Below are 25,599 nucleotides of genomic sequence, written 5' to 3' on the forward strand. Positions count from 1 at the left end.
GAGCCCAGAAGTGATGTTTCTGGGTTTTGGGGGCCAGTGGCTACCCTTAGTCAAGCCAGAGGTCATGTGATAGGAGCGGCCCAGCCTGTGGTCTGATTTCATAAGTGGAATGTGAGTCATACTGGTCCAAAGTTGCCAGATCTTCATGATCCAGTAGCTGTCAATCATACCAATGGAAAAAACTACCTTCAAAATGTTTTCGCTTAGCTATTAAAAACGTATTAAAAAGTATCTCACAAACGTATTTTGTTCCCAGGTTAACGTCTGTGTTGCATGCTACCTTTTTTATTTTAATATTAAATTATATTATTTTAAAATTGCCATGCCTTTCCACATTGCGCAATCTTTAAACATCCGACTATCACCTGTGCTCCTGTGTACACGATTAAATAGACAATTTTCCCAGTTAAAATGTTAATAAAACAATACACAAACCTCCTCCCCAGATTTTTCTTAATCAGAACATATAATTCTGAACCTTACTTCTTTGACCAGAGGCTTCTTACCCTTTTCTAGGCCATGACCCCTTTAAGAATGTCATAAAAATGTCCATAAATAAATTTGGTGAAAATATTGCACTCATTTTACTCCAGAATGAAAATTGATTACCTTCATACAGAATAACAACAAAGTAATTGTTTTAATTCATTTTAACTTGTATTTAGTTAGTGTTATTTTCAAATTGAGCCCATCCACATAACCTCAAGGGGTCCATCGACCCCAGGCTAAGAAACTCTTCCACCAGAAGTATTTTTTGCCTTATCTGAATCATCACTGCCACCCTGTGGTAACATTTCTAACTTCAGTAGGTGTAAAATGTACAAAAGTGACAAACTACTTTGGAGTTACTAATCATCAAAAGCAGTGCCCAAAACCTTTTAAAAGATTTAGAATTTATTTCACTCTGGCTCGGACATCATGATCACTTAAAAGTCACTTCAAGAATCACATGGAAGTTCTGGAAATCATCATCGTCAAACCAAATACCAGAAACAGTCCAAAACCACCATCGACAGCACACGGATTGGAGGCACATGAATACTTACAGCCTGTACATTTTTCAGAGCCACCTGTATAGGGCTCAAGTTAGCGGTCCAAAGGTTACTGTTACAAAGACCTCAAGAGTACGGTCATGAGATGAAACCATCCAGTGTTTCAGCAGGCTCATACAGAGATAATATACTTTAGGACAATGAGAGCGAACAGAAACCTACAGAAAAGCCACTATGTTCAGAGATACATGTGTGAAGCACTGACATGGACACTACGGTTTTGAAAAAGGTAAAAGCCCACTGAAAAACACCCAGGAGTGAAATATGTTGCAAAGGAACAATTAGGCATGCTGATTTCGAAGCTAGATGTTTGACCGTTAAACTGCATGGTGTAAGTTAACGCCCATGTTTGAGAAACACTCCCAGGACTGTTCTGCCATCAGACTGGAATATGCTGATACCTAGAAGAACAACATGTGCACAAAATCCTGCAGACCTGCTCCAGGATTCCAAATAATGGTCCATGGTAGCAATTTGTGAAATAACGCAAACTAATAGAAGACCATATTCAGAGGGATCGTAGTCAAATGAACCCTGTTCGGGAGGACCACGTTGAGCAGAACTGTATACTCCAGCACCAGGTTCAACAGGAATGTATTCAGCAAAGCTGGAAGATTCCCTGGAGCTGCTGGAGATGACCGTCTGATGAGATCCACAGAAGCCATCAGCTCAGATTCATTCTCTTTCTTCCTGGGCATGAAGAACGCCTGAGCTTGAGTGTAGACACTCATCACTACTGAGGGGTGACGCCAGCTTTAACCCCTGGACTACCCTTGGCCGGTTTGAAGGTCATGTGACACAGGCCAGAATTGGGTCGTTTATCCATAACCTAGGTCGTGATGTCGCTCATTCCACTCCGAACCTCCCAAATCTTCACAGTCTGATCGCTGTTGGACAAATCAACACACAAAAAAAAAAAAAAAACACGTCATCTTCCAGTAAGAGCATCTCCCCGTTCTTCTTTGATGTCTAAATGTCTGTATCTGTGCATATAGGTGAGATTGTGTGCGAGTACAGGTATGTGAGGGTGCATGCACTCACTCTGAGGCAGTGAACAGATGGCTGCTGTTGACACAGATCCCGTTGATGGGACTCTCATGACCCTTCATCTCCCCCAGCGGTGCCAGCGAGTCGGCGTGCCACAACTTCAGCATGCCTCCCCGGCAGCAGCTGAGAAGCGTAGGAGAACCGGGCGCCACGGCCAGCGCACATATCCAGGCGTGATGCGCAGTCGACACTTGCTGTCAATAAGAATGTTTAAAAATAAAAATAATGTTTTCACTCTGTAAGAGCTAAATTAATCAGTCACACAATTAGTTTGATGAACACAAAGCGACTCCTTAATTAAATCACCTCCCCACCCCCCCTCCAGTCTCCACACCTGCTGCAGGACTTTGTGGGACAGGTCCCACTTCTTGATGCTACTGTCCCGGGACCCGGAGAATAGCCAGTCTCCCTGCACACACAGAGACTCGACAGCGTCGTAATGGGGGGGTTCAAAGCTGTGTGTGGGGCAGATGCTGCCCAGGGCCCCCTCGGTCACATCAAACATCTGAAAAAGGATGCATATAAAGTCAAACAGAGCCGAACGTCTCTTACATAAACGCGGGAGTATAGCATGTAGAAAGTGTAGCTGGTTCACCTTGACATAGTGATCCTTAGAGCCGGTAACGACCAGATCCTGACCATGCCCCATCCGGTCCACTGACACACACATTACAGGCCCCAGGTGTCCTGTGAGCTTTCCTGTAGATACAAACCTGTTCCACGGAGAGGACATCGCGAGACATCAGGGCAACTAGTTTACAATCCAGGTAAACCTGCCATTAGGTGGTAAGTGAGCAGCAGTAAAAGGTGAGCGTTTGCTGTGAGAAGAACCACACCTCCTTAGGTCCCACATCCTGACTGAGTTCCCAGCTGCAGCATACAGGAAAGACCCTGCAGGGTTCAGTGCAATTTGATTGATCTGGTTCTCTCCAGGCGGGACAGTGACCGTCCGAGTGGTGCTGGTCACAAAGGTATCGCCCGGGGTTACCTGACCAGAGGACCTATAGCACACACACCATATTTTAAACACTGAAGTTCATGACACCTGATTAGGAAAAACCTATAAAGTAGAATCTGAGCATAACCCTAGTTTCCAGACAGTTGGGTTCTACCTGTTGTATCAAATGAGACACACCCATGGTGTGGTGGAATGCGGTAAACGAGGGACTTACGTGAGTGTGCGGATGCACTTGGCGGAGTCGCGGATGTCCCACACCTTGATGTAGGCCGTGGACACGGTAAAGACCAGACTGGAGCTGTACTTTACAGATACCACGCTGCTGGGGTGGTCTCCCAGGGACATGATCTCCTGTCCTGTAACCAGGTTCCACACCTTACAGGTACGGTCTGTTGCAGAGGGGCCGAGAGTCACATAGTAGACATCAAGTAATCTGCTTCTCCACAGTGCCGATTATTATCAGAATTTTTTATTTATATACAGTATATATGTATAGAGATAATGTAAATGTGATGTCATATACAGCAATTCTTCTTGGACTGGTTCACTTGTGTATTGTTCTTTATGAGAAGGGGTTACTTCTGATTGAGTTCATTTATTTTCTTACACCCTCCAGAGATGACTGGAGGATGTGTTTGTGCTGAGCGTTAATAAAACCAAGGGTCCATCTAACGCAAGTTATGACTGTCTGGACGAAAGGGAACGTATAGTGCTGGATACACCACACTAAAGCACTGACAAGTTTCTGCTCATCTACACAGTACAGCCTTGTAACACACACAATAAGGCCAATTTAGAGTCACCAGTCCACCTGAAACATGTCTTTGGACTGTGGGAGGAAACTGGAGCACCTGGAGAAAACCCCATACAAACATGGTGAGAATGTGCAAACTCCACACAGACTGGATTTGACACTGTGTCTGTATCAAAAGCCCAGGAGCTATGAGGCACCAGTGCTACCCACCCTGCCACCCTGCTAATATGAGCTACAGTCACATATTTGACAAGAAGGAGGTCGCTTTGGATAGTTTATCACACTTTCTTTCCTACAAGTGATTTTACTCTTATGCACATTGTGCATCCATGTTAAAACAGCCTGAAAAACATCACTAATTAACCAGGTGGTTAAAGAAAACCCAGACTAAGTATGGAAAAGGGCAGTGACAGCCAGGTTGCGCTGATCTGGAAAACGATGCTAGGTGACAGACAGGGCGGTGGGGTAACCTTTGGAACCGGTGAAAAGCAGGTCATCGGTGGAGTCCACACACAGGACAGCCTTGGTGTGTCCCTCCGCCATGTAGACACAAAGCAGAGGTGCAGCTCGGCTACCCTTGGGGACGGCAACCGGGTTGATCACACCTCTGCAGCAGGGACACGTGGAACAAACAAACAAACACTTGTTACTGGACACTCATTTGGAGCTCTGCTAAATCTGCCACCAACCGGAAGACTGTGCTAGTAAAAGTATCGTATCATCAATCATGAGTATATGATCACCAGGAAGACAGGTCAGTGCTATATGTGTGATGGCATCGGAGGAGCACGGAGACGCTGGAACAACTCGGAGGATGAGCAGAACCTACAAGCACACAACTCATACGGCCAGAATCGTGCAATATAACAAAATGGGAAGAAGGAAGCCTAAGGAAATGTGTTCCAGTTAGTGAGAGAGGAAGGAAACCCGAAAGAAGGTAGACAGACACCTAAAGGACAGTCTGCCCGAGTACCCAGCCGACAGCACCTGTCACCAAGGACAGGTCACCAAGGGGGGCTGCCCTTCTTAGTGAAGATGGAGGACCCAAAAAGTACAGAAGCAGAAACCCATGGGTTTCTGTTTTTCCTTAAACCATTGCTCTCTTTTCGCATATCTCATAATTATCTGATATTACTGTGTTAGAATTGTGAAAGGAGGGCACAGTGGAGCAAGGAGGCCACCATACTGAAGGGCATTAATACATGCCACGTGACATCCCACCCTGGGGTGGGATAAAGCCATCTACTCTGACCAAGGCCTCATTGTTCCCACAATGCCGTCTGGGGTCAATGGTGGACTGGCACAGTAAAGGAAAGAGATTGCGGTGTTGGGCCTGATGACACAACAGGTGTCAAACCTCTATTGTGAGAAGAGCAGACAGAAAGATAGGGGACATCAGGGTGTTCGACTCGTCTGACTTAAGAACATACAGTAGCTAAAAAAAAAAAAGACCAGATACTACTGCATCTGCTGCGTTTGCAGTGTTTCTCAACTGTTTCTGAGATTTTAAGTAAGGTGCAGCAGGATGTGTCCCTTAGAAACTGTGACCGCCACAATCCACTCAAAGTCGCATCTAAAACCTTCTTGGGCCAACCCCTTCTAGACTGAACCATAGACGCCCAACTGATGAGACAGGTGAAGAAAGTCTTCTGTAGGGCAAGAGACGTCAGATTGGGAACTGCGCACTAAACTACAAAAAAAAAAAAAAAATTTCTCAGCTAAAACTCTCCTTCAACCCAAGTATTAGCTTTCATAAGAAGAATGAAGGGGAAGCAGCATGTTAACATTGGGCATAACTTCAAAACTTCAGCCAGACCAAGAAGCAAGTAGTCAAACACTGAATGTGCTTTTTTTATTATAGAACATTCATTGCCACCAAAGCATCTATATAGGGCATAATGGCTTTATTATGTACTTACTTAATTTATACTAACTAACACACTGAATGTGCAGACATGAATGGCAGCATTGTTGATGCACAGAAGAAACATGTGCAGTGTGACACTAGAGGACTGGTCTGGTCTGCCAGTGAGCACAGACAGTTGGTGTTGTGGGAAACCTTCGACCTGCGGGGAGTTCTGGCTCTTACTGTTTTGTCTCCTGGCCCTTGAACTTGTCTGTCGCCGTTTGCCCCCGGTCAGACATCCTGCTCCGCGTTGAGGGGGTGCTGTCGGGTGGTCTCCTCTCAATCCCTGAGGGAGGTCTTGAGGCAGAGCTAACATTGAAAAAGCGTTGAATCCCATCAAACAGTAAAATAAGGTATATTTAGGCCAGCACTCTCAGTTGTGATTGTGTTTGTTTATTACGAGTGAAACTAAAGGTGAAGTTGAACCACGGATGTGTTTCGGCTAAAGGCCTCCCTCAGCATATCCAGACATAAATGACAGGTAAATAAACATACAAGATCACCATCACCCTTACTATGCTGTAATAAGCCATCACAGTGGCAAGGGAGGGTACGCTTTTCAGATGGTTGATTTAAAATAAAAAAAAAAAAACCCACTGGAATGCAGACATATAGTCCTGTCTTTTCTACATACCACATTATGGGTAATACCACAGTATTATTAACAAAACTGCAACCCAATATGGGTTTCTTGTTTTGTTATGCAAACATCCAAAACGGTAATCTCGGAACGACTGAATGTAACGGAAACCTTAATGGATGGAATCCTATCATTCACACCGGAATGAAACTGCAGTTCCGTCTTAGAGCCGCTCCAAATGAAAATGTCATCAATATATCGGTACCAAATAATTAAAAATCGGGAGTATCGATCATCATCCGTACAAACGCAGCCGTGCCCAAATTTTCCCACGAAACGGTTTGCATAACTAGGTGAGTCCACAGCTGGTGTGAAGGATTCAGCACTAGTTGGAATAATCTGTTTTTTTGGACTCTTTGGAGAGCACAAATTAAATTTTCCAGTATTAAATACACACAAAAATTTTAATGTGTATGAACATGTCACTACCTTGTGGGGACAACTGAGGAAAATGTCCCAGCAATGACAGCAAACCCTAAAACAATGTGATGCTCTCCCCCACAACATAAAACACCTTTTAAAAGATGCATCCAACCTTTTTTAAATAAACAGACAACAGACAATCGTACGTAATCGACAAGAGGGCTTAGTTAACAGTTCCCCACAAGAACAGGAATATACTGTATGTCTTTGTGTGTGTGTGTGTGTGTGTGTGTGTGTGTGTGTGTGTGTGTGTGTGTGTGTGTGAGCACACACGTTTGGGGGATTATGGCCAAAGGAACGACTTAAAGGACATTCCTACAGAGTGCGGTTTGAGTTCATAAACCATTACCTGTCACCTTGTCCCAACTAAAGGTCCTTCTTCACCAGACTGGTGGTGCCAGGGCATCAGTGTCACACACTAGATATCTGTCCCTTGCTTTGTCTCACACAACCAGGCAAAAGCCAGCAAGTGCAACCAGCACAAATGCGTTCAGAGGCACTAACTAGAATTGAGTCATGCTATAGGCAGGGTGCAGATCACTGCAACAGCCACGGCATGTCACAGAAGACACCCATGTTCGAAAACATGGTTTCCGCACAGACAAGAGGAACAGCCACGGCGGACTGTGGCCAACGCTAGCATTTGGAGGAGATGATCTCGAACCCACATGCAGATGTGCACTATGCTGCAGTTCAGCCTAGAAAATGAGGCTGAAAATCACTTTGCATAGACGAGAAAGAGGAGGTGCCTCTAATTTCCAAAACATGCCACACACCTCATCTCACACTGAGAAGTAAAAAAAAGCATCTGTAGGGGAAATTCTACTGGTTTTCATAGACTTAGATAAAAGAGGGTTGTACTTTAGCTCGGAAAATGAACTGAATGAATTAGCAGCAGGACCATGCAGAAGTGCAGTTAATAGGTGCTATCCCAAACTTACATGCTACCCAGCTTAACGGACAAGCCTGAGGAAGGAGAAGTTGCTTCTCTGTCCCTAATCGCTGCCCCCACACACTCCGGGCTCACGCCCTGATCCTGGGCTCCGGAAACTGGTAGGAGAGGGCTGGGGAATTCAGATGGCACATCAATGGTGGGGTCACTGCTGCTGGCATACAGCAGCTCCATCTGTGTGGTGGTTCTCCTGCGAGCCTGTGCCAAGGGGAGACACACACACACACACACACACACACACACACACACACACGTGTGCGCCTTCAACACAAGCTTTTCCGACTCACAATGAGCACACTGATTGCTGCACACATGGCATGGATTTTGGTTTAACCACCGATTTTTCATTTAACCCCTATTTGGATAGATTCTTTACTTTTTCAGCTTGCGGCGAAACATGTTTAATTGTCTATCGTCTAACGCCCTGCAAGTTGACACATACCTTATTTTTAGGTCGGCTATCGGTGCACAGTTTGATATTTTCCGACGTCAAAGAGCTGAAAGAGATTAAACGGAAAACAGTCTGACTGATGGGGTCTTCACGCAGTAAGAATCTGCTACACACACTTCTCTAAGGTGGAGCTGGTCCACAGGAAGGGAGAAATTAAAATGTATAGTAACTATAAACATAATTTACCCTCCATCTGTGGAAGGACTCGGCACTGACTCATCACTGCTGCTCTCCTCCTCATGCTCTGTGAGATGCCAGAAGAAGAAACCACGTTAACATGCTGTGTCCACAAACGCGTCGGCAGTTCATTGATGCTGCTCATTCATATACTTTATAGCTGTTCAAACTCTCCAGGACCAGACTGTCTATTACAAATTTTAATTGTGCTACAGGCTTTCATCTTTATTTACATATTTAATATATTAATGGATTATTTAAGATACTAGATTCTGTGCTACCTCTGAATTTAGGGGAAGTGAAAGACACAAGCTCAAGGTTAAAGGTCAGGCATCAGGTTTAATGGGGAAAGCTCAGATTAGACAAGTGCGCAGTGGAAATTAGTACCATGTACTATATGTGGGGGGGCTCTTGACTACCCCCTCCATACTTAAATAGCAATATGAGACCACCATTTTCTTCTCTTTTAAAAGATGTGACTAGCTAATAGAAGGTAAGGATAGGGTACAGATAGCAGAGGCCTTCCAGATGCACAGGGGTTGGTTTAGAGGTAGTAGGAAGATTTGGTTTAGAGGTAGATTTGTAGCTTTGGACCACATGCACCTTTTTGCTGTGTTAATTTCTTTAATTATTCTGAGGACCCATGCAACCTACACTTAAAGGAGAGATTTCCATTCAACACTTACCCACAGGTATGTTACCTAGTTCTGTTTGAATTCAATGAAGCCAACAAAGGAACAGAAAAGCAAAAAAAAAAAAAAAAAAAAAAAAAAATCAAAACACACTCCCATGATCGAATGAAATCAGTCAGAAGAAAGGAAATGAGAATGATCTGGCACATGTGAGGTACAGATTTTGCCAGAAAAGTGTTGCTGAAAATAGGGCTAGGCTTGTAACCCACAGGGGAGGGAGAAATGGGTCAGGTCTTCCGTTTTTTTTTTCTTAAAAACGTGACAAGAATCAGAAAATACTGGAATGACAAAATATCTTCAGAGTGTGTCATTTTGTAGCACCTTCAACCAACTGAACCACCTTTTTGTGTAGGAGGAGAGACACTTTGGGTCCTCATAGGAAGTCAACACAGCGCCTTTTACCTACTGTACAGAGATGTTGTTTTGTAAACATTTTTATGAGATATTAAGTACTGCCACTAGGGGCTCTTCTACACCTGTCGTCAGCTACTAGTGACTAGCTCCAACTCCTAGTGAAGAGCATACACCCAGGATACAGTATAGGGCACACAAGTTGGGCCTTTACCTTGGAGTTCTGGATACGTTTCAGAAACAGGTGCATACCTTGCAGTGCATTTCCAAGCAGGGCGTCCAGCTCGGGGTTGAACTCGGCCTTCTCCTTCAGCATGTGGAACAGCAGCTGGTTCTGGGTAGCGCTGTTGATCTCCGTCTGCTTCAGACGGCCTTCCATCACCTTAACCTGGGATTCCTTCTGGGCAGCTTGCAGGCCCTAAGAGTTGGAGGAAACTGTTAGTCTTAATGTGATCTTCACCATGTTGTGTCACAATGGGTACAAAGAGTAAAGAAAGGAGAAGCCCAAGGAGCGACAGCTACCTTGTTGATGGCCAGAGTCAAAAAACGGTCTAGTAGGAAGCGGGCCTCTGACAGGGTGCAGGAGCCAATTACTGTAGAAATATCCACTGTGTCCCCTTCTTCCTGCAAGTTGAATACTTTCAATGACAGCAGAGCCCAAGATTCCCATATATTTTGATAATAAACTGGTTAGCCTGTTTCTCTCAGTCAGAAATACCCATTAATATGGTCAGTGACTGACCATTTGAAAGAGTGCTATATCAACTCTCAAAGCTGAATAGATAAAAAATTCAATGGTATTGCGATACCAGAAAGCCAAGCCTCAGTTGTTAGGAAAAACACAAGAAAATGGTGGAAGGTAGGATGACCACCTTGTATCTTGTTGCTATACTAACTCTTGCCATGGTGTAAGATCTGAAAACTGAGGTGAAGGCATATTCACTACCTTGGCCTCCTCCAACTGCATGATGTTGGCCTGGCAGTCAGCAATGCTATCATTGATGTATTCAATGTTAGCCATCAGCGACTCCATTTCTTCATTCAGGGACGTAATGGTCCTGTCCTGTTCGGGGCTCTCAGCAGTGATTTTGTGTCTTTTCTTGGAAAGCTTCTCCCGCTGTTTAGTCAGGTCCTCCCGTTGCTGTGAAACAAGGAAGTACATAAGAACCGAAAGAGACCCCTTTCACTCACTCCTGCTTTCAGCATTTTGGCTAACAAGACTCTTGAGTCACATTCAAAATCCATTTATCCAAATCCCATATGAAGATTTGCTCATGTACTTTTGAGAAGGGACCTATCCAGAAGTGCTCTAGGTCACATTAGACGAAGGTAACATAATGAAAGAGATGTTTTGGCGTAACAGTGTAAACATCACGCGAATGGTGGGACATGCAGGACGCACCTTCAGCAGCCGGTTCATGTCAGCTTCCATGTTGGAGATGGTCATCCTCTGCATGATGATGTCACTGATGCGGCGCTCCAGAGACTGCCATTTTGCTCGGACACTTCTGGAGGAGGACATGGCTGCCACGCTCCTTTCAAACCTCCTTGGACACACATGGGTTGGTGTCAGTTGGTCCAGCTAACCGGTGAGTTGCACACATAGCTCAACCATATCATGACAGCTCACAGGGAGATACCTGGTCACGTTGGGCGAAGCAGCTCCCAAGGGCGGTAGCACCCGACCCGAGGGTGCTCTTTGAGAGGGATCTTGCAATGGCTCAGGCAAACTAACCTTGCGGTTCACCTTCCCTGACGTGGGTCTCACCTGGCGCCGTAAAGCGGTCACCTGGGTGAGAAATGGAAACAGGAAAAACGCACTTCTGTTCAATAAGTATTAAGCGTTATCCACCTTCACACTATGCACCACAGGCCTTTCCACTGTGAAACTCTAGTCTTTTATAAGCTTGAGAGTAGTAGGTTGAGTGCTGAGAAGAAAACACGTCATGGAATGATCACCTCCTCAGTTTTCCTGCGGAGAATCAGCTCCTGTTGTCTCCTCTGTGCCTCAAGAAGTCTCAGCTGATGCTACGGTGGAAAAACAATCTCAGGCTCCAATGTAGAGAACATTAAAATGCTGAATTCAAAGGTGGTTTACACTTATGGACACCTCTCCTGCATCTACCACAACTTCTGCTTCACTGTGACACGCAAGGTTTCCGAACCCACCTCCTGTCTACGGTGATCCTTCTTCAGAGCAGCAATTTCACGGGTACGTTTTGTCTCCGTCATGCGGTTCTTCTCCTGTTGCTCCTTCATTTCCTTCATCAGACGTACCTGTGAGGACAATTGCGGTGACCACTAACCAACCATACCTATTCAAACCTATTTCTTATTTAAACCTTAATATGTTGACTTTTCAAAATACAGTTCTCAAATAATAGTTGCCAATGAGAATAGTCCGCCAGAGTGCACTTGGTTATTCACTGTAGCACACTGAAGACTGCTCTCTGTGACACACACTACCTTGGTCTTCTTCATCTCCATCACATCCTGCTGCAACTTCTTCAGCTGTTTCTCATACTGTGACTGGTTCTTCAGCAGCCTGGCATGCTCCTTCTGAGCAGACTGGAGCTTCTGCATCTCCTTGTTCATCATACTCAGCTTCTTCTCGTACTCAGCCTTTATCTTCTTGGCTTTCTCCTCAGAGAAGGTTTCCACTGAACCTGTCATGCACCATGTATCGTAAACACCTTCTCACATGCACATCGCACTTGGATTAGAAATGTAAACAGTATCTACGATGAATCGGTGTGCAACATCTAATCATGCTGAAAGCTGTGATGTCACAAAAAGAAAGACTGACATTGGCTGTTCTGCTATGATGCTATTCGTGCCTATTATGGCACCAACACCCCTTTGGTGCCAGATGTTGTCAGTGCTCATGGTGGCATACAGTACTGTGCAAAAATCTTAGGCACTTGGGGGGGGGGGAAGCTGTGAAATGAGAATGACTCCAAAAATAATGCTCTAAATTAATAAACTTCCTACAAGCTCAGTAACCATCCATCATCAACAACCGCTTGTCCCAAGGATGACCACCTTGTATCTTGTTGCTATACTCACTCTTGTCATGGTGTAAGATCTAAAAATTAAACTGCCACATCTTACAAAACCTCACTGTTTTAGAATGGTTGTCCCTCACCCAGTTTTATTGCCTCTATACATCTGTTTCTGTTTTAGTTAATCGGTTTGCCATACAAAGACCTCAAGTTCTCTATTTGGCAAGTGATTTTTTTAACCATTTTACTCTCTTTAAGGATATACAAAAACCCTTACTGTAATACTGTAACTTTTTGCAAAAGGAATGCTCGAATATCTAAAGTATGCTTTTTCCCATTGACACTAACGCAGAAGAAATTAAATAACCATCTACAACAAATATTTTTGTGAAACATCTAAGTGGAAGCAGGGTCGCACACCCATGCTGTGCAGCACACGGTCCCTCTCCAGCTGAGTGTCGCGGATCTTGCTCTGTAGCACCGTCAGCTTCTGCTCGTACTGCTGCTTGAGCGTGTGCAGGCGCCGTTGGCTGTTCTCCAGCTCATCGATCAGCTTCTGCTTGATGGCAATTTCACAAGTGATGTTGGCCAGGTCTGCCTGGAAGTCCTCTGTCATGACAACACAGTGAGGAAATGAGAAGCGGTCCTCTGAACAGTGGTCAACTGCAGTTAACCAGAGAGAAAACTCACCTGGCAGAGCATCTCCAGAAACGGGCAATTTATCCCCAAAGCAATCACACCAGATGAGCTATAATCTACATTGGTCACAATATTGTATGCTCACACCTTTTTCATCCAGCTCAGAGTCAGAGTCGTCAGAGCTCTCCTCTGCATCCATGCATTCCTCTTCATCTTCTTCCTCATCATCCTCATGGTCGCTTCCTCCATTTGTCTCCTGTTGGGAGTAGGAATGGACACATACAGAGAGTTCATTAAGAAAACCAGATACTTTACAAACACACTTCTGGATCCACTAACAAGAAGCAAAGTGAGGAGGCTAATAAGTGTACCATCTCTGTCTCCTCGCTGGTCCGGTCACACTGGTCTCGTTCCATCCCCTTGCCCTGCTCATTGTCAGGAAATTCTTCCTTAATCACACTGGAAAACATACAGAGAAAAGTGTTATGACAACTTTTGCTAAATTCAAGAGTTCCCTTTGAAGAACTGCTCAATATAATAACTAACTCATAAGAAGACATTTGGTGACAGAAATACGCGGCTCTATTTTTTAGAAGTGTTAGTAGATCATTGTGACAATGAAGTTGCATTAAATTAGTGCTGCATAATTATTGCTGGTGATTAAATCAAAAACACAGACAGACACATATTTACATACATATAAGACAACAGGTAATTCACTGTACATGAAAAACTAATTCAGAAGGTGCCAGATATGGTACATAAACTGGAGTATGAGTTTAATTTAAGTAAAAGGCTGTAAGGTCCATGAGGGCAGATACTGAAGCAACCAAACAATGCAGTCACGTGTTTTAATAAGACATAACAGGAAGAGACAGGTCACATTTGCTCTTAGTCTGTCGTTTTCTCTATTTTTATCTAGCTCAGACATGGGTTTAAGAGCTCTCTGCTGGAAAGCGGTTTGGCCAAGTGGTCACATGCAGTAAAGCAGCCTGTTAGTAGGAGTCTAATCAGGCTCAGTCAGGGAGGTCCGGGAGGGTGTATGGGGCTGTAGGCGAAGGCAACGCAAGCAACAAGGGGTTAAGGGAGCCCGGAACTGAAGGTGGGCTTTCCTCAAATGTGGGGTTACAGAAATGAACAGGGGCGGCTCAGCCAACCTGACATTATCAACTGCCTTTCGTCTCCTCTCCTCAAGCAACTGGAGCCTTCGGGGGGCGGGGGGGAGGATTTGGGTGTGGGGAAGGGGGTGCAGGGGTTTCAGGCCAACCAGAGAGCACAGAAGGCAGTAAAGGAGAAATCATTAACACAATGGGATGATGACCTTATAATTCAACATATCAAAGGCAGGAACATGGGAATAAGTCTCAGCATGCTGCACTGACCACAGGATGTTGAACATGATGAACATATCATGTTGTAACATAGTGATATGACTCCCATGTATCCCAGCTCTTTCATAAATTACTACTAACAGAGAAAGATGCCTCTCTGAAGCATCATGAGTTTCTTCATTAAACCCAATGAACAGCTGCAGAACAACAATGGCCATGTCTGAGAACTTTGGTGTAGGGGAACGGTACTTTCTTCTTCAATAATGTACAACCCTATCCATTAGGAAGAAAGACGGTTCAATATGATTTAGAATTTTTCATTATTTTGTCAAAGACTTTCTCTCCCCCAGTAGCAGTGATTTGGAAGCTTTTTCTTGGCTTGCGCTTTTGTGTTCACCACCTCATACTTCTCACTTGCTCTGTTCTGTTTGTGAACCCTCCAACACACGTTGACTCCACCAAAAACTTCCTGTACACGACTACAGCTTGAGTGCGCTACAGCTGAATTTAACCAAAATACACCAGCAAATACTGGTTGTGTGCCTCAAGATTTACACAATCAGACGCTGTTCTTGTATGACATCAGGAGCAACACATGATCTCCAGCACCACTACAGTGAAGCAGCACCCATAGGGCTTGGGTTCAAAGCTGGAGGCACAGCACACATTTTCCCCGATAACCACAAGTCTTCCACGAACCACCCACTTTTTTGCCTTCCGTCGCTTCTTCTTCTTCAGTTTCTCGAGGTTCTTCTTGGCAATCTCAATGATTTCAGAAGCCTCCTTCTCAGGTGCGAAGACGGATGGAGGGAAGGAGCCAGGGCTCCCGCTGTAGAAGGACGAGCGCACAGCAGCCCGGGACAGGCTCCTTCTCTGATGCTCATTCACGGCCTCGCTCTCCAGCAGCTTTGCCCTGCAGACAACCGTTCGTTCAAACTTCTCCGCAATGCCACAGAACCCTTTGTGACCTACGCATTCAATGCACAACGCAGTGCTGATACCTGAGGTCTTCAATCTCTTTGATATAGTTCTGGATCATGTTTCCAATTTCTTCATTTCCCTCGCCTGGAAAAACAGGATGTCAGATAATACTCATCCTTTGCTTTGGAAGCATCACACAAGTGTTCAGTTTTGTCCATAAGAGGGGTAAAGGGTGTCATACAGACCTGCCCTAGCGAGTGCCTGGTTGGCCTGGTCGGTCAGCAGCTGCGTGATCCGGGCTTTCTGCGCATCGATGGTCTCCTGCATGGCCTTGACGCGAACACGCAGGTTATTGTTCTCCATCTGCAGCATGGAGTTCTCGTGGAACATGTCGCTGATGCTCTCCGCACCATCCTCACCCACCAGTCGCTTGCCCTGCACACAAGGGCAAGGGAAGAATTATACCTCGTGCTTTTACATGAACACAACTCTGACATCATTCGCCAGCTGCCGGGTGTCACCCTCACCGTCTTGTACTCCATGAGCTCCATCTGCAGCCGGGCGATCTCAGTTCGCAGGGCACTGATCTGCTGGCTGGCCTTGTCCTGATTCACCACAACCCGGTTCTTGATGTTCCGCGCCCGGTTAGCATATTTTAGTGTGTTCAGTGTCTCCATGAAGTCCCGATCCGATGGGCTGATGCATGCGATCATCACCGTTTGACTGAGGAATTAAAGAGAAAATCAGTTCCTTCCGCTCTTTATTGCTTCTTATGCATCCCAGAATTTTAGGAAGGAAATAAATCCAACTGCTTAATGCGGCACCTGTTTCCACCGAGCGAGTCCTGCAGGAGGCGAGTGAGCTTGGAGTCACGGTACGGCACGTGAGATGATCGTTTGTTTCTGTCTCCCAGTGCGCTGATAACGTTCCCTAAGGCCAGCTTCAGCAAGGAAGATGGACACACAATGGTTGGTTGATGGATGGTTAAGAGTCGACACAATGCATGGCACTTCTTAAAAGTGCCTATTATTTCCCCCATAAAGCTCAGAAGACAGAAGTGAAAATATTCATGAATAACTTGAAGTAAGTAATTTGAAAAGGATTTTTGGAAAATTCTGCTTTTGTGCTCGTTAATACTTTAAAACTAACTATGGTTTTGGAGCACTGATTTATAGCAATGAGGAAAGCAGGGGGTTCTTTAAAAAGCCTGTAGAAATACAGCTTTCACCTCAGTAACATCCAATTACTACTGACTGCCATTCCGAAAAATATTGTACAAGCAAATGTCACAAAATGTTGACGGCTGTAAGCAGCACTTGCTCCGTGTTGTTTACATATAAGAAATCGGAGGCTGCGGTGGAACCCCAGGGAGAACAGCGCCTCACCAGCCCGCAGTTGATGGAGATGCCCTCTTTGGCTCGGTCCCCCGTCGCCCCAGTTCTTTTCAGCCTCTCGGACCCAGCCAGGTCCACAAAGTGAAACTTGGCTGTGAGGGTCTCAAACTCTGAGGCGGCTCCCATCATGCTGTTGTCTACCTTGTCGTCCTGCAAACGGTCAATTCCAAAAGCAGAGCGAGTTTGTATCCCGTCCACACACTGAGCTAACAGCATATTACTCTATAATAAGGGGTAAATGTAACATTTTTTCCAGTAAAAAAAAAAAAAAGAAACTAAAAGAGCAGTGTAGGCAAAAATTAGATCATTATTTAAAAAAAAAAATAAATAAAAAAACATACGTGGTCGGGGGAACAGACGCGCACTTGGCACAGGTGGATGGTGAAGATGGCATGGGATCGAGAGCTCTGCACATTCATCTGGGTGCTGGCCGTGGTGCGAGACAGCGCTCCCAGTTTCAGACACTGCAATAGCTGAGGGAGTGGGGGGGGGCGTGGTGTTTTACCACACGTACACGTACCGCATCATCTCAGGAGGACACAGCAATTTACACACCGCTGACCTCGGCCTCGGAAGTTACGGTCCGAGTGGTAACGCCCACTGTGTAGATTCCCCCGCTGCCGTCCTCGTGGATCTTAATGTTGGACTTTTGCTTCCTGGCCTCAGTGTCACGTGTCGTGTCAAAGAGGTCCAGAACTTCCTCGTTGTAGAGCTATGGTTCCAAAAATTCAGATATTTGCAATGTTTCAAATAGAAATCCTTCATTATTATATCCACGCAGCAAATAATTTCTTAAAATTATCAGACTCGCTTATCAGGATATACTGGGCCAAAGCGCCAAACACAACTTTGTAAACAATAAAAAAAAAAAGTGGAGTTGGAGTTAATATACAGTAAAAATAAAACTGCATAAGTCATAATTCTACATCTACATTCTAGAACTTTCCCTCCTGTCCATTACTGAGGTAGTTATGGTTCAGGCTCCAGTGTTCAGTAAAATATATACCTCTGCTTTGTTTCAAATGAAGGCTAAGCCCCATGTCACACACTTTCCGTCTCAGGACACAGCCTTCACTCACAAGACACACACACACACACACACACCCGTAAGACAACGTCCACTCTCTCTAGTGCTTGCCTCCAAGAACTGGGCATTGATCTTAAACTCGGGGATGGGGAGCCCCTGCTCAACGGCGGCCTTCTGGCGCTCCTCAATGCCCCTGAAGAGATGGGCGATGGCGCGGGGGATGATGCCGAACTCCTCGTCGGTAACGCTCACGTCAAACCCTGTGCCCATGGTGTAGGTCTTCCCTGAGCCTGTCTGGTTAGGAAGAAAGATGGAGGCCCTGGAGTTTTGCACAATGACTTCAGACCTTCAGATGGAAACTACATTCTCCTGTTGTATCCAACACCTTTTCTGGTCAGTCTCAAATCTTTATCAAATTCCATGTCTATATTTCAGCTCAGAGCAATGAATTTTACAGTGGAGGTGGCTTTTCACAGCATCGCTTCATCTACATTTACTCATTTAGCTGATGCTTTTCTCCAAAGTGACTTACAACATTAAGCTACTTATGATTAGTTACCCATTTATACAACTGGGTAAATTTTTACTGCAGCAATTCAGGGTAAGTACCTTGCTCAAGGGTACAACAGCCAGAGGTGAGATTCAAACCTATGACCCTTGGGTCCAAAGGCAATAGCTCTAACAACAATGCTAACAGTTAAGTTAGCAATAAACCCATGTGCTTGTCCTCAAAGTGCAAGAAATGTAGAGGGAAAATGCATTTTTTTTTTTTAAATAGGTGGTAATTTATGCTGGGGAAATGGGCAACAAGCAATAAAGTAGACATGCTTATAAAAGCTGCCTTTACTAGGCTGTATATTAGATTTCTGGATCCTCATATTATGAGAAACTTAAAGTTATCAACCTGATTTTAATAATACAACAAAAACATTTCAATCGCACGCACGCACGCACAAACAGCTGACAATTACTTTTGTAATGCTAGCATAGCTCCATAGAAACGAAGGGTGGGCTCGAGCTGGCACGGTAACAGAGAAACTGTATTCATGTGTCCCGCTTCATGCTGCCGACTATGAATTCTTGCGAAAGAGGATGCGACAGCAGAACAAGGGAGGAAATGTAGCGTGAAGAGAGCCAGCAGACAGGTGGAGCAGAGGGATTAAGGAGATGGCAAAGAGAGGGGGAGCTGCCACGAAAGTAAAAGCCTTAAAGAGCAGGCAGGTGTGGGAACACAAAGTAATAGGTGTGGAAAAATCACATGTGACGCAATGTCATACAAGTCAAACTCTAGATCTAACCCAGGAGCTGTTTTGCTTGTGGCAGGTATGTTGTGGGCTGTTTTCCTAAAAGCGACATGGAGAAAAGACCCAGCGGCGCTAGGCCATGAGGGTTGGAGCAGAGGCCCTCACCTGTCCGTAGGCGAGGACTGTGGCGTTATACCCTTCAAAGCAGCCTTCGATCAGCTTCTCCGTGCAGCTGGCGTACAGTCTGTCCTGCTGCGTATCCATGTCGAGCACATAGTCATAGGTGAAGGCCTTGTCTTTACCCAGGACCACCTGGGGCTCGCCAGGTGTCACGAAGGTGCAGATGTGGCAGCCCTCAATCTTCTCCCGTGCCAGTTGGGGCCGGATCCTGACAGACAGAGAAAGAATCGTACAGCTGACCCTCACACCTTCGCCGGGATCAAACACATGATTATAAGGCAACCCGATATTGTGGGGAATTTAGTATTTTACTACTTTAAATTCATTTTGAACAAGTTCCTCTGAGCACAGTCCAGTGACTGGGATATTTATGGATGTGAGAAAGCTGCATATGCGTCTAAAAACAGTATGCTGTAAATCAGTTTAAAATAACTGTACACACTATTAAAGGCCTGGCACTTCCCTCCGGTGGTGGATTTACCGAGTTCACGTCCTGATGGACCCAGGGACATCTGAGGTGACAGCGTTCAGGCCTGGGTCCATATGTGTATGTGAGCGCGCATCAGAGATGGTGAAACATCACATTAGGCCTACTGTATGCACGCACTATTATCTGACGTGTAAATACACACACACACACACACACACACACACACACACACACACAAAATCATGTACACTTCGGTACCCAGGGGAACAGAGACTCATTGTTTCACATGATGAGAGAAGTGGGGGAAAAAAAAGCCAAGCAAATGGTGAGCCCCAGTGTTCGGTTAACCTATTTTTATTTGTCGAAAATCCCCAGGAATAATTTGCTCGCACACAACACCTCATGCTTCCATCACCAGTCCACCACACTGCATCTTTTCAGACTACAGGGAAATATTTACTGGCCCTACTGAAGATCTCAGTAAGAAATTGCTGGATGATGACTGGCCTTCAGGGCTGTGTACAGAGGCTGTATTGTGGAGGCACAGAGAGAGCTACTCCCAGCACAGTTGACACAGTGGATACCGTGTCTGTGCTTGATGTCTCGCATGCACGCTGCACTATGGATGCGGGAGAGGAGCTTGCAAGACTCCGGAAGACTGCCACAGGTAGCTCGAACCTCGGTGGTCACTGTATGACAAGGGATTCGATGTGTTTCTACCCGCCACGCGGTTGAACACGTGGGATGGACAAGGCTCCACGTTACCATCTAAAGGTCTTTGTGCATCATTTATTTATTTTTACAGCTATAAAAACAAAAGAAAAAAGTAGACATGCACTGCAATTATGACAGCGGCAGTAACATTTCAATTACCGATTACCTTATCGTTCTGACTTTTCACAACTACCAGGAAATATCAGTACAACTGTTTCTGCTGCTTTTTCCAATGAAAGAATTGCTTTTATTTTATTTACAGTTATTTGCTTTTTCCTCTATGACCATTTTATAATTCAACAAATATAGTACGGCAGGATAAAACTATTTAAAACACCCGGCTGTAGCTTAACATTGTAAGTCCCTTGGAAAAAGCCTCAGTTAAATAAAATAAATCAGTTTCAGTTGATATGTTTGCCAGATTTAAAATTCCAATTTGACAAACTGTCATTGTGAATTTACCATACGGGGCAATGGGTGAATGTACTGCTGAAGTCAGGTGAAGGGTACAGTAAGATGGCAACATAAAACTTAATGTCAGCCATAAGCCCAAGCCCTGATTTTACTGCAGCAAATCCAATAGAGTAAAGAGGATAGAGCCTCCCATATGAATGGGGATGGCAGTCAATGAAACACTGGTGACTTGGAAAGAGTCTTGAAAGCTTTTCCAGGATGCCTGAAGCAAGAGTTGCGCTAATGTGTGCCCGTGACGCAGCTCGACCGCTGAGAACCGACTAGAGGTAAACAGGCCCACCTGTTGCTGACACAGCAGAACTGAGCCAGGGCATGAGGAACATAAAATCCATCAAATTTGTCATGTTTCATGTTCGTGATGAAGACAACTTAGCTGTAAATTAAGACAACGTTTTGTTTAAAAGTTAAACGATTTCTAACTACTCATGAGAAACTCTGCCAATTTACTTTTAGTCGTTTCACTGAAGCTTTTCTCCAAAGCGATTTACAATGTTAAGCTAATCACAAATATTTACCCATTTAAACAGTTGGGTCGATGTAGTGGAGGAATTGAGGGTAAGTACCTTGCTCAATGGTACTACAGCTGGAGGGGGGATTCAAACCGGCAACCTTCAGATGCGGAGGCAGCAGCTTTAACCACTACACGACCAGCTACCCCAACATAGAATGAGTACATAGAGCACAGCGCAGTGCCAGTGTAAATATGCCATGCAGGCCCAGAGATCTGGTGCCAACCAGACTATAATGCTGCCTCATTAGCTCAGAGTCCCATGGGCTGGAGAAGTTCTGGGAGGCAAGGCCCACAGACCACCTGAGGACGGCTGCGTTGGCCATGTGGGAAGTGAGCGCTGGTTGATGTCTCTGTCTTCAAGTCGAAACTGCAGCCACGCCAACTGCGCCGCTCACTGCATCACCACACGACACATCTCAAAAACATACAACGCTTATATTCCAGTGACTAGTGAGATAATTTACAATTACTTTACACAAACAAAGCTTTGTAGGCAGAAGAGGAAACAAGTTTTCCTTAAATTATGTTTATTCCTTTAGCTGATGTTTTTCTCCAAAGCAACCGACAATGTTATTCTACCTAGAATTATTCATCCAGCTGGGCATTTTTTTTTTCTTTTTTTACTGGAGGAATTCAGAGTAAGTACCTTGCTCAAGGGTACTATAGCCAGAGGCGAGATTCAAACCTGCAACCGTTGGGTCGAAAGGCAGCCGTTTCAACCACTACACTACCAGCTATACCACCCTAGAAAGAGGTTCTGCTTTAGAATCTTTTAACACCCTTGGCTAAAAGCACTGATTAAAAGTCACTATTAAAAGCAAACAAATGTAAAAATTCAGTTGCGGCATTCTGTTTTATTCAAGAGAAGCTGTCTGCTCGAACTTTGCTTCTTCTTCTCACATGTCATGTTCTTACTGGGCTATATTTCTGTAAAGCTTTCCCTTCCATATAGCGTAGCGCGCAAAGTCCCCATAATAGCCAAAGTGTCCCTCCGCGCCTGTAATTAGACTGGGTACAGAAGTTCCACGAGTCGGTGAGACGGCTGCGGACGGCCCTGTCATTGAGGTCTGCGCTGCAATTCGTTCAGCCTTCAAATGACACAGCGGCATTTGCACCGGCGGTCTGCACCAAACGTACGCGGCCTTCTCTCACAAATTGCAGAGGGCCCGGACGCTCCAAACTGACAGAAATAACACTCATGATTGCGGCATGAGCGAATTCGCCACGCCTTTTACCCCCGAACTGCACACTGTTTTTCCCTTTTCGAAAACGGTACGGATCACAGGAGGGATCCGTTTTATTGCTGGAAAAGATTAACGTTAAACATTTACAATAACGTGCGAATTCTCGACACTTATCGGATGGCGGACTTCTCCGACGAGGACACTCGACCGCACTTTCGAAATACCGCAGTGTTTTTCGGCCCCGTGTTACATACCGTATGTAAATGTAGCCATAATATTTTGCTGCTTCCGTTTTACGTAGCTCTGACTTAAGTGTTGGTGTTGCAATTAAAAAAAAATTAAACGCACACCGGTGGAATGCAATGAAACGTTGATCCAAAAACGCCGAAAGGGCTGTTTTAAGTGCTATTAAAGAGCGTAGCAATAAACGGCACAGAAGAACCGACCAGGCAAGCGGAGCCGAGGGTAACTAGATACACTGCTCTCCCGTGTCGGAGCGGCTATTTCTTTTCCGGACGGGCCTCATCATCAGGATGCTCTCCTAAAGTTACACTGCTGCTTCTTCTGGTGCCGCCTTCTGGGCCGAAGGTTAACCGAAGCCGCCCGGTCCCGCGGGTTCGGTCTGGAGCTCCATCCGACCGCCGCGCTGAATAAGTCATAAGGTGCTCTGCGTTTTCAAGAGTTCGATGCTGCTGGAAGTAACTGAGAGCAGACTCTAAGCAAGGTGAACACCCCAAAGGAGACCGTACCGCGAAATCCCACACTGTGTGCAGTGAGAACACAGCACAGCTTCTGTGAATTACTTTCTCTGTCTCATTAGTGCGATTAGTCACCGGGAAGCGCCTGGGGACATGGGGACATAGGGACGCGGGGACGCCGTTGCTCTGGGACAGGCCTCCTCGTCAGTGCCAACAGTGACCCGGGGGTGGGACAGCTCAGTAGCGAGATCTCATTTGGATAAAGAGCTATAATAGGGGTTTGCACGAAAAGCAAAGCAGACACTTTTTAATTTGAGGACTACAATTATAGTTGTGGGTGTGGGGCTCTGACTTGCAGGCTATATGTAATATTTTGTTACCCTCTTCACTAACAGGAATAGCTATGAGGTTTTCCCTCCGCTGTGATATAGCGTCTGCCACGGGCTGCGGTTCCCTCTGGTTCCAGCTGCTTCTCTGCTGCTGACTCACTGATCAGGAAATGAGAGCCCATCTCAATGCAATGTCATTCAGCAGCATCGGGCCGGACAAATACTGTACCGCCCACCTAAAAGTCCGAAACCGAACGAACATCGCCCAGCTGACAACTCGCACGTAACTGGACACCCCTCCTTTGACGGACCGAGCAAACGGTCAGAGCCGCGTGCTACACTTCTGGGGCACTACGGCTGAAAGGTGGCACAGTGGCTCAGCAGGTAGCACCAATGCCTCGTCGGTCTGCGTGGGGTTTACGCGTTTTCCCCACATTTGCGTGGGTTTCCTTCCACAGGGCAAAAACATGTGTTTCTGGTGAACTGCTAACTCCAAACCGCCCTCGATGCGTGACCGTGTATTTGTGTGTGCGTGCGTGCTACTTTGTGCTATTGCATAACTGGCTAAAAAATTATAGGCATCTTGTATATCTAGCATTATAAGTCATCTTAGACAAACACAACAGCTAAATACTGGTTAGTAAAAAGTTGTGCATGCTTACAGCGTCTTATGCGGCCACCCAAAAGCACCGCGCACTGTTGCTGACACGCATGGGGTTTAATGGGATCTGACATGAACTCGGGACCCGAGGACATGCGGTGCTGTTGAACATGTGCACTGGAGCAGAGAGGAAAGCGCTTCCACTCTACTGCAGCCCATCCCCCATGGGACGAGCAGCGGGTGCTTAGGGACTCGCGGATAACAGCGAGCTCAGCTGTAGGGACCGCCGTCGCCCCTCTTAGCTGACTGAGATTTTGGGGACAGAAGGATTTACCCTTTCTCCATGCTCTCACAAATCAAATCATAACTGGATGACCTACAGCATTTTTATTAATGAAAAAGTGAGATTACACACAACATATTGGCTCCTAGAAGGAAGAGTAAGCCATTTTTGCAGTTTAAGAAGATATCCTTGTGTGACTGAGCACTCAGAAGACTGTATGGAGGAGCAACAAATGAAGAAGATGAGGAAACCGAACATGGATGTGCTCGGGAGCTTTCGTGGTCAGGTAACGAAGACGAAACCTGGAGCTGTCCTATGGAAGTGACGCAAGTAGAACTGTGCGTGGGAGTGCCCACTTAGGGTCCCACGCATACTTGTCAATGAGACGTCAAAAATGACCAGTCAGATCAAGACCACATTGAAGCCCACTGTACCCAGACCAAGTCCCAACGACACTCAGCATCCTGTATTTTGCTGTTTCAAACAAAAACATGACTTTGATATTAGATATAAACCAGAATGAGAAGATATGGATGTGGTAAAGAGGATCAACAACAGCGATTCGGCCATTCAGTATTCCAATACTTAGAGCCTGAAGACCGATTAAAAACAAGCCTTTCCTTGAGGAAGACCTCAAACACCAGGCACTGAGCTCCAACAGAGCCTGTACCACTGAAGACATAAAAAAAGTTCATGCTCTGAATGCAGCCTACTTTCACGGCAAGAGCATAACTGGATTAACTAAGGAATTAAGACTCACTAATCAAGAAATAAAAACCCAACTGTTCCCAAAAACAGTTTGAACTGATCTTCACCCCACCAGACAGTACAGTCATACCCTGACATACGTCCATTCACACACACACACTTTCTGAGCCGCTTGTCCCATACAGGGTCGTGGAGCCTAACCCGGCAACTGAGGGCGTAAGGCTGGAGGGGACACACCCAGGACGGGATGCCAGTCCATCACAAGGCGTCCCAAGCGGGACTCGAACCCCAGACCCACTGGAGAGCAGAACCCGGTCCAACCCACTGCACCAGCGCACCCCCTTACGTCCATTCAGGTTACAAAAAAATCGGGTTCCATTTAATATTGCTGCTTCCAGTTTTAAGGCCTTTCGTCATATTTACAAGGAGTAGATTTGGGTTATGGGGGGGTGCAGGGGCATGGCGGGTTTGGCAGGTGTCCGGTGTGTGGCGGGTCTTGGGTTCGAGTCCTGCTTGGGTGCCTTGT

General features: G+C 45.6%; 1 protein-coding gene across 2 annotated transcripts in view; it reads right to left on the bottom strand.

The window, feature by feature from the left end:
• Positions 1-912: 912 nt before the first annotated feature.
• LOC108921005 (kinesin-like protein KIF21A) overlaps positions 913-25,599 on the bottom strand; it is a 30,072-nt gene continuing 5,385 nt past the window's right edge. Inside the window, exons 2-34 of one of the 2 annotated variants that reach the window (XM_018730191.2) lie at positions 19,127-19,349; positions 17,829-18,011; positions 17,253-17,402; positions 17,032-17,163; positions 16,682-16,840; positions 16,121-16,236; positions 15,824-16,019; positions 15,542-15,731; positions 15,377-15,440; positions 15,082-15,288; positions 13,416-13,503; positions 13,192-13,300; positions 12,826-13,014; positions 11,870-12,069; positions 11,573-11,680; positions 11,363-11,431; positions 11,044-11,192; positions 10,806-10,947; positions 10,350-10,544; positions 9,926-10,027; positions 9,656-9,821; positions 9,047-9,067; positions 8,370-8,427; positions 8,175-8,229; positions 7,722-7,930; positions 5,901-6,026; positions 4,282-4,418; positions 3,272-3,446; positions 2,936-3,100; positions 2,695-2,812; positions 2,434-2,604; positions 2,094-2,293; positions 913-1,939 (exon numbers count right to left, since the gene is read on the bottom strand). In XM_018730191.2, coding sequence (XP_018585707.2) covers positions 1,882-1,939; positions 2,094-2,293; positions 2,434-2,604; positions 2,695-2,812; positions 2,936-3,100; positions 3,272-3,446; positions 4,282-4,418; positions 5,901-6,026; positions 7,722-7,930; positions 8,175-8,229; positions 8,370-8,427; positions 9,047-9,067; positions 9,656-9,821; positions 9,926-10,027; positions 10,350-10,544; positions 10,806-10,947; positions 11,044-11,192; positions 11,363-11,431; positions 11,573-11,680; positions 11,870-12,069; positions 12,826-13,014; positions 13,192-13,300; positions 13,416-13,503; positions 15,082-15,288; positions 15,377-15,440; positions 15,542-15,731; positions 15,824-16,019; positions 16,121-16,236; positions 16,682-16,840; positions 17,032-17,163; positions 17,253-17,402; positions 17,829-18,011; positions 19,127-19,349 — 4,630 coding nt within the window. In that variant the 3' untranslated portion in view covers positions 913-1,881. Of the gene's footprint in view, positions 1,940-2,093; positions 2,294-2,433; positions 2,605-2,694; positions 2,813-2,935; positions 3,101-3,271; positions 3,447-4,281; positions 4,419-5,900; positions 6,027-7,721; positions 7,931-8,174; positions 8,230-8,369; positions 8,428-9,046; positions 9,068-9,655; positions 9,822-9,925; positions 10,028-10,349; positions 10,545-10,805; positions 10,951-11,043; positions 11,193-11,362; positions 11,432-11,572; positions 11,681-11,869; positions 12,070-12,825; positions 13,015-13,191; positions 13,301-13,415; positions 13,504-15,081; positions 15,289-15,376; positions 15,441-15,541; positions 15,732-15,823; positions 16,020-16,120; positions 16,237-16,681; positions 16,841-17,031; positions 17,164-17,252; positions 17,403-17,828; positions 18,012-19,126; positions 19,350-25,599 lie in introns of both variants that reach the window. The other variant, XM_018730190.2, reaches the window with a different exon arrangement.

Source organism: Scleropages formosus, chromosome 21 (assembly GCF_900964775.1).
Source record: "Scleropages formosus chromosome 21, fSclFor1.1, whole genome shotgun sequence".
NCBI classification, from domain to species: Eukaryota; Metazoa; Chordata; class Actinopteri; order Osteoglossiformes; family Osteoglossidae; genus Scleropages; species Scleropages formosus.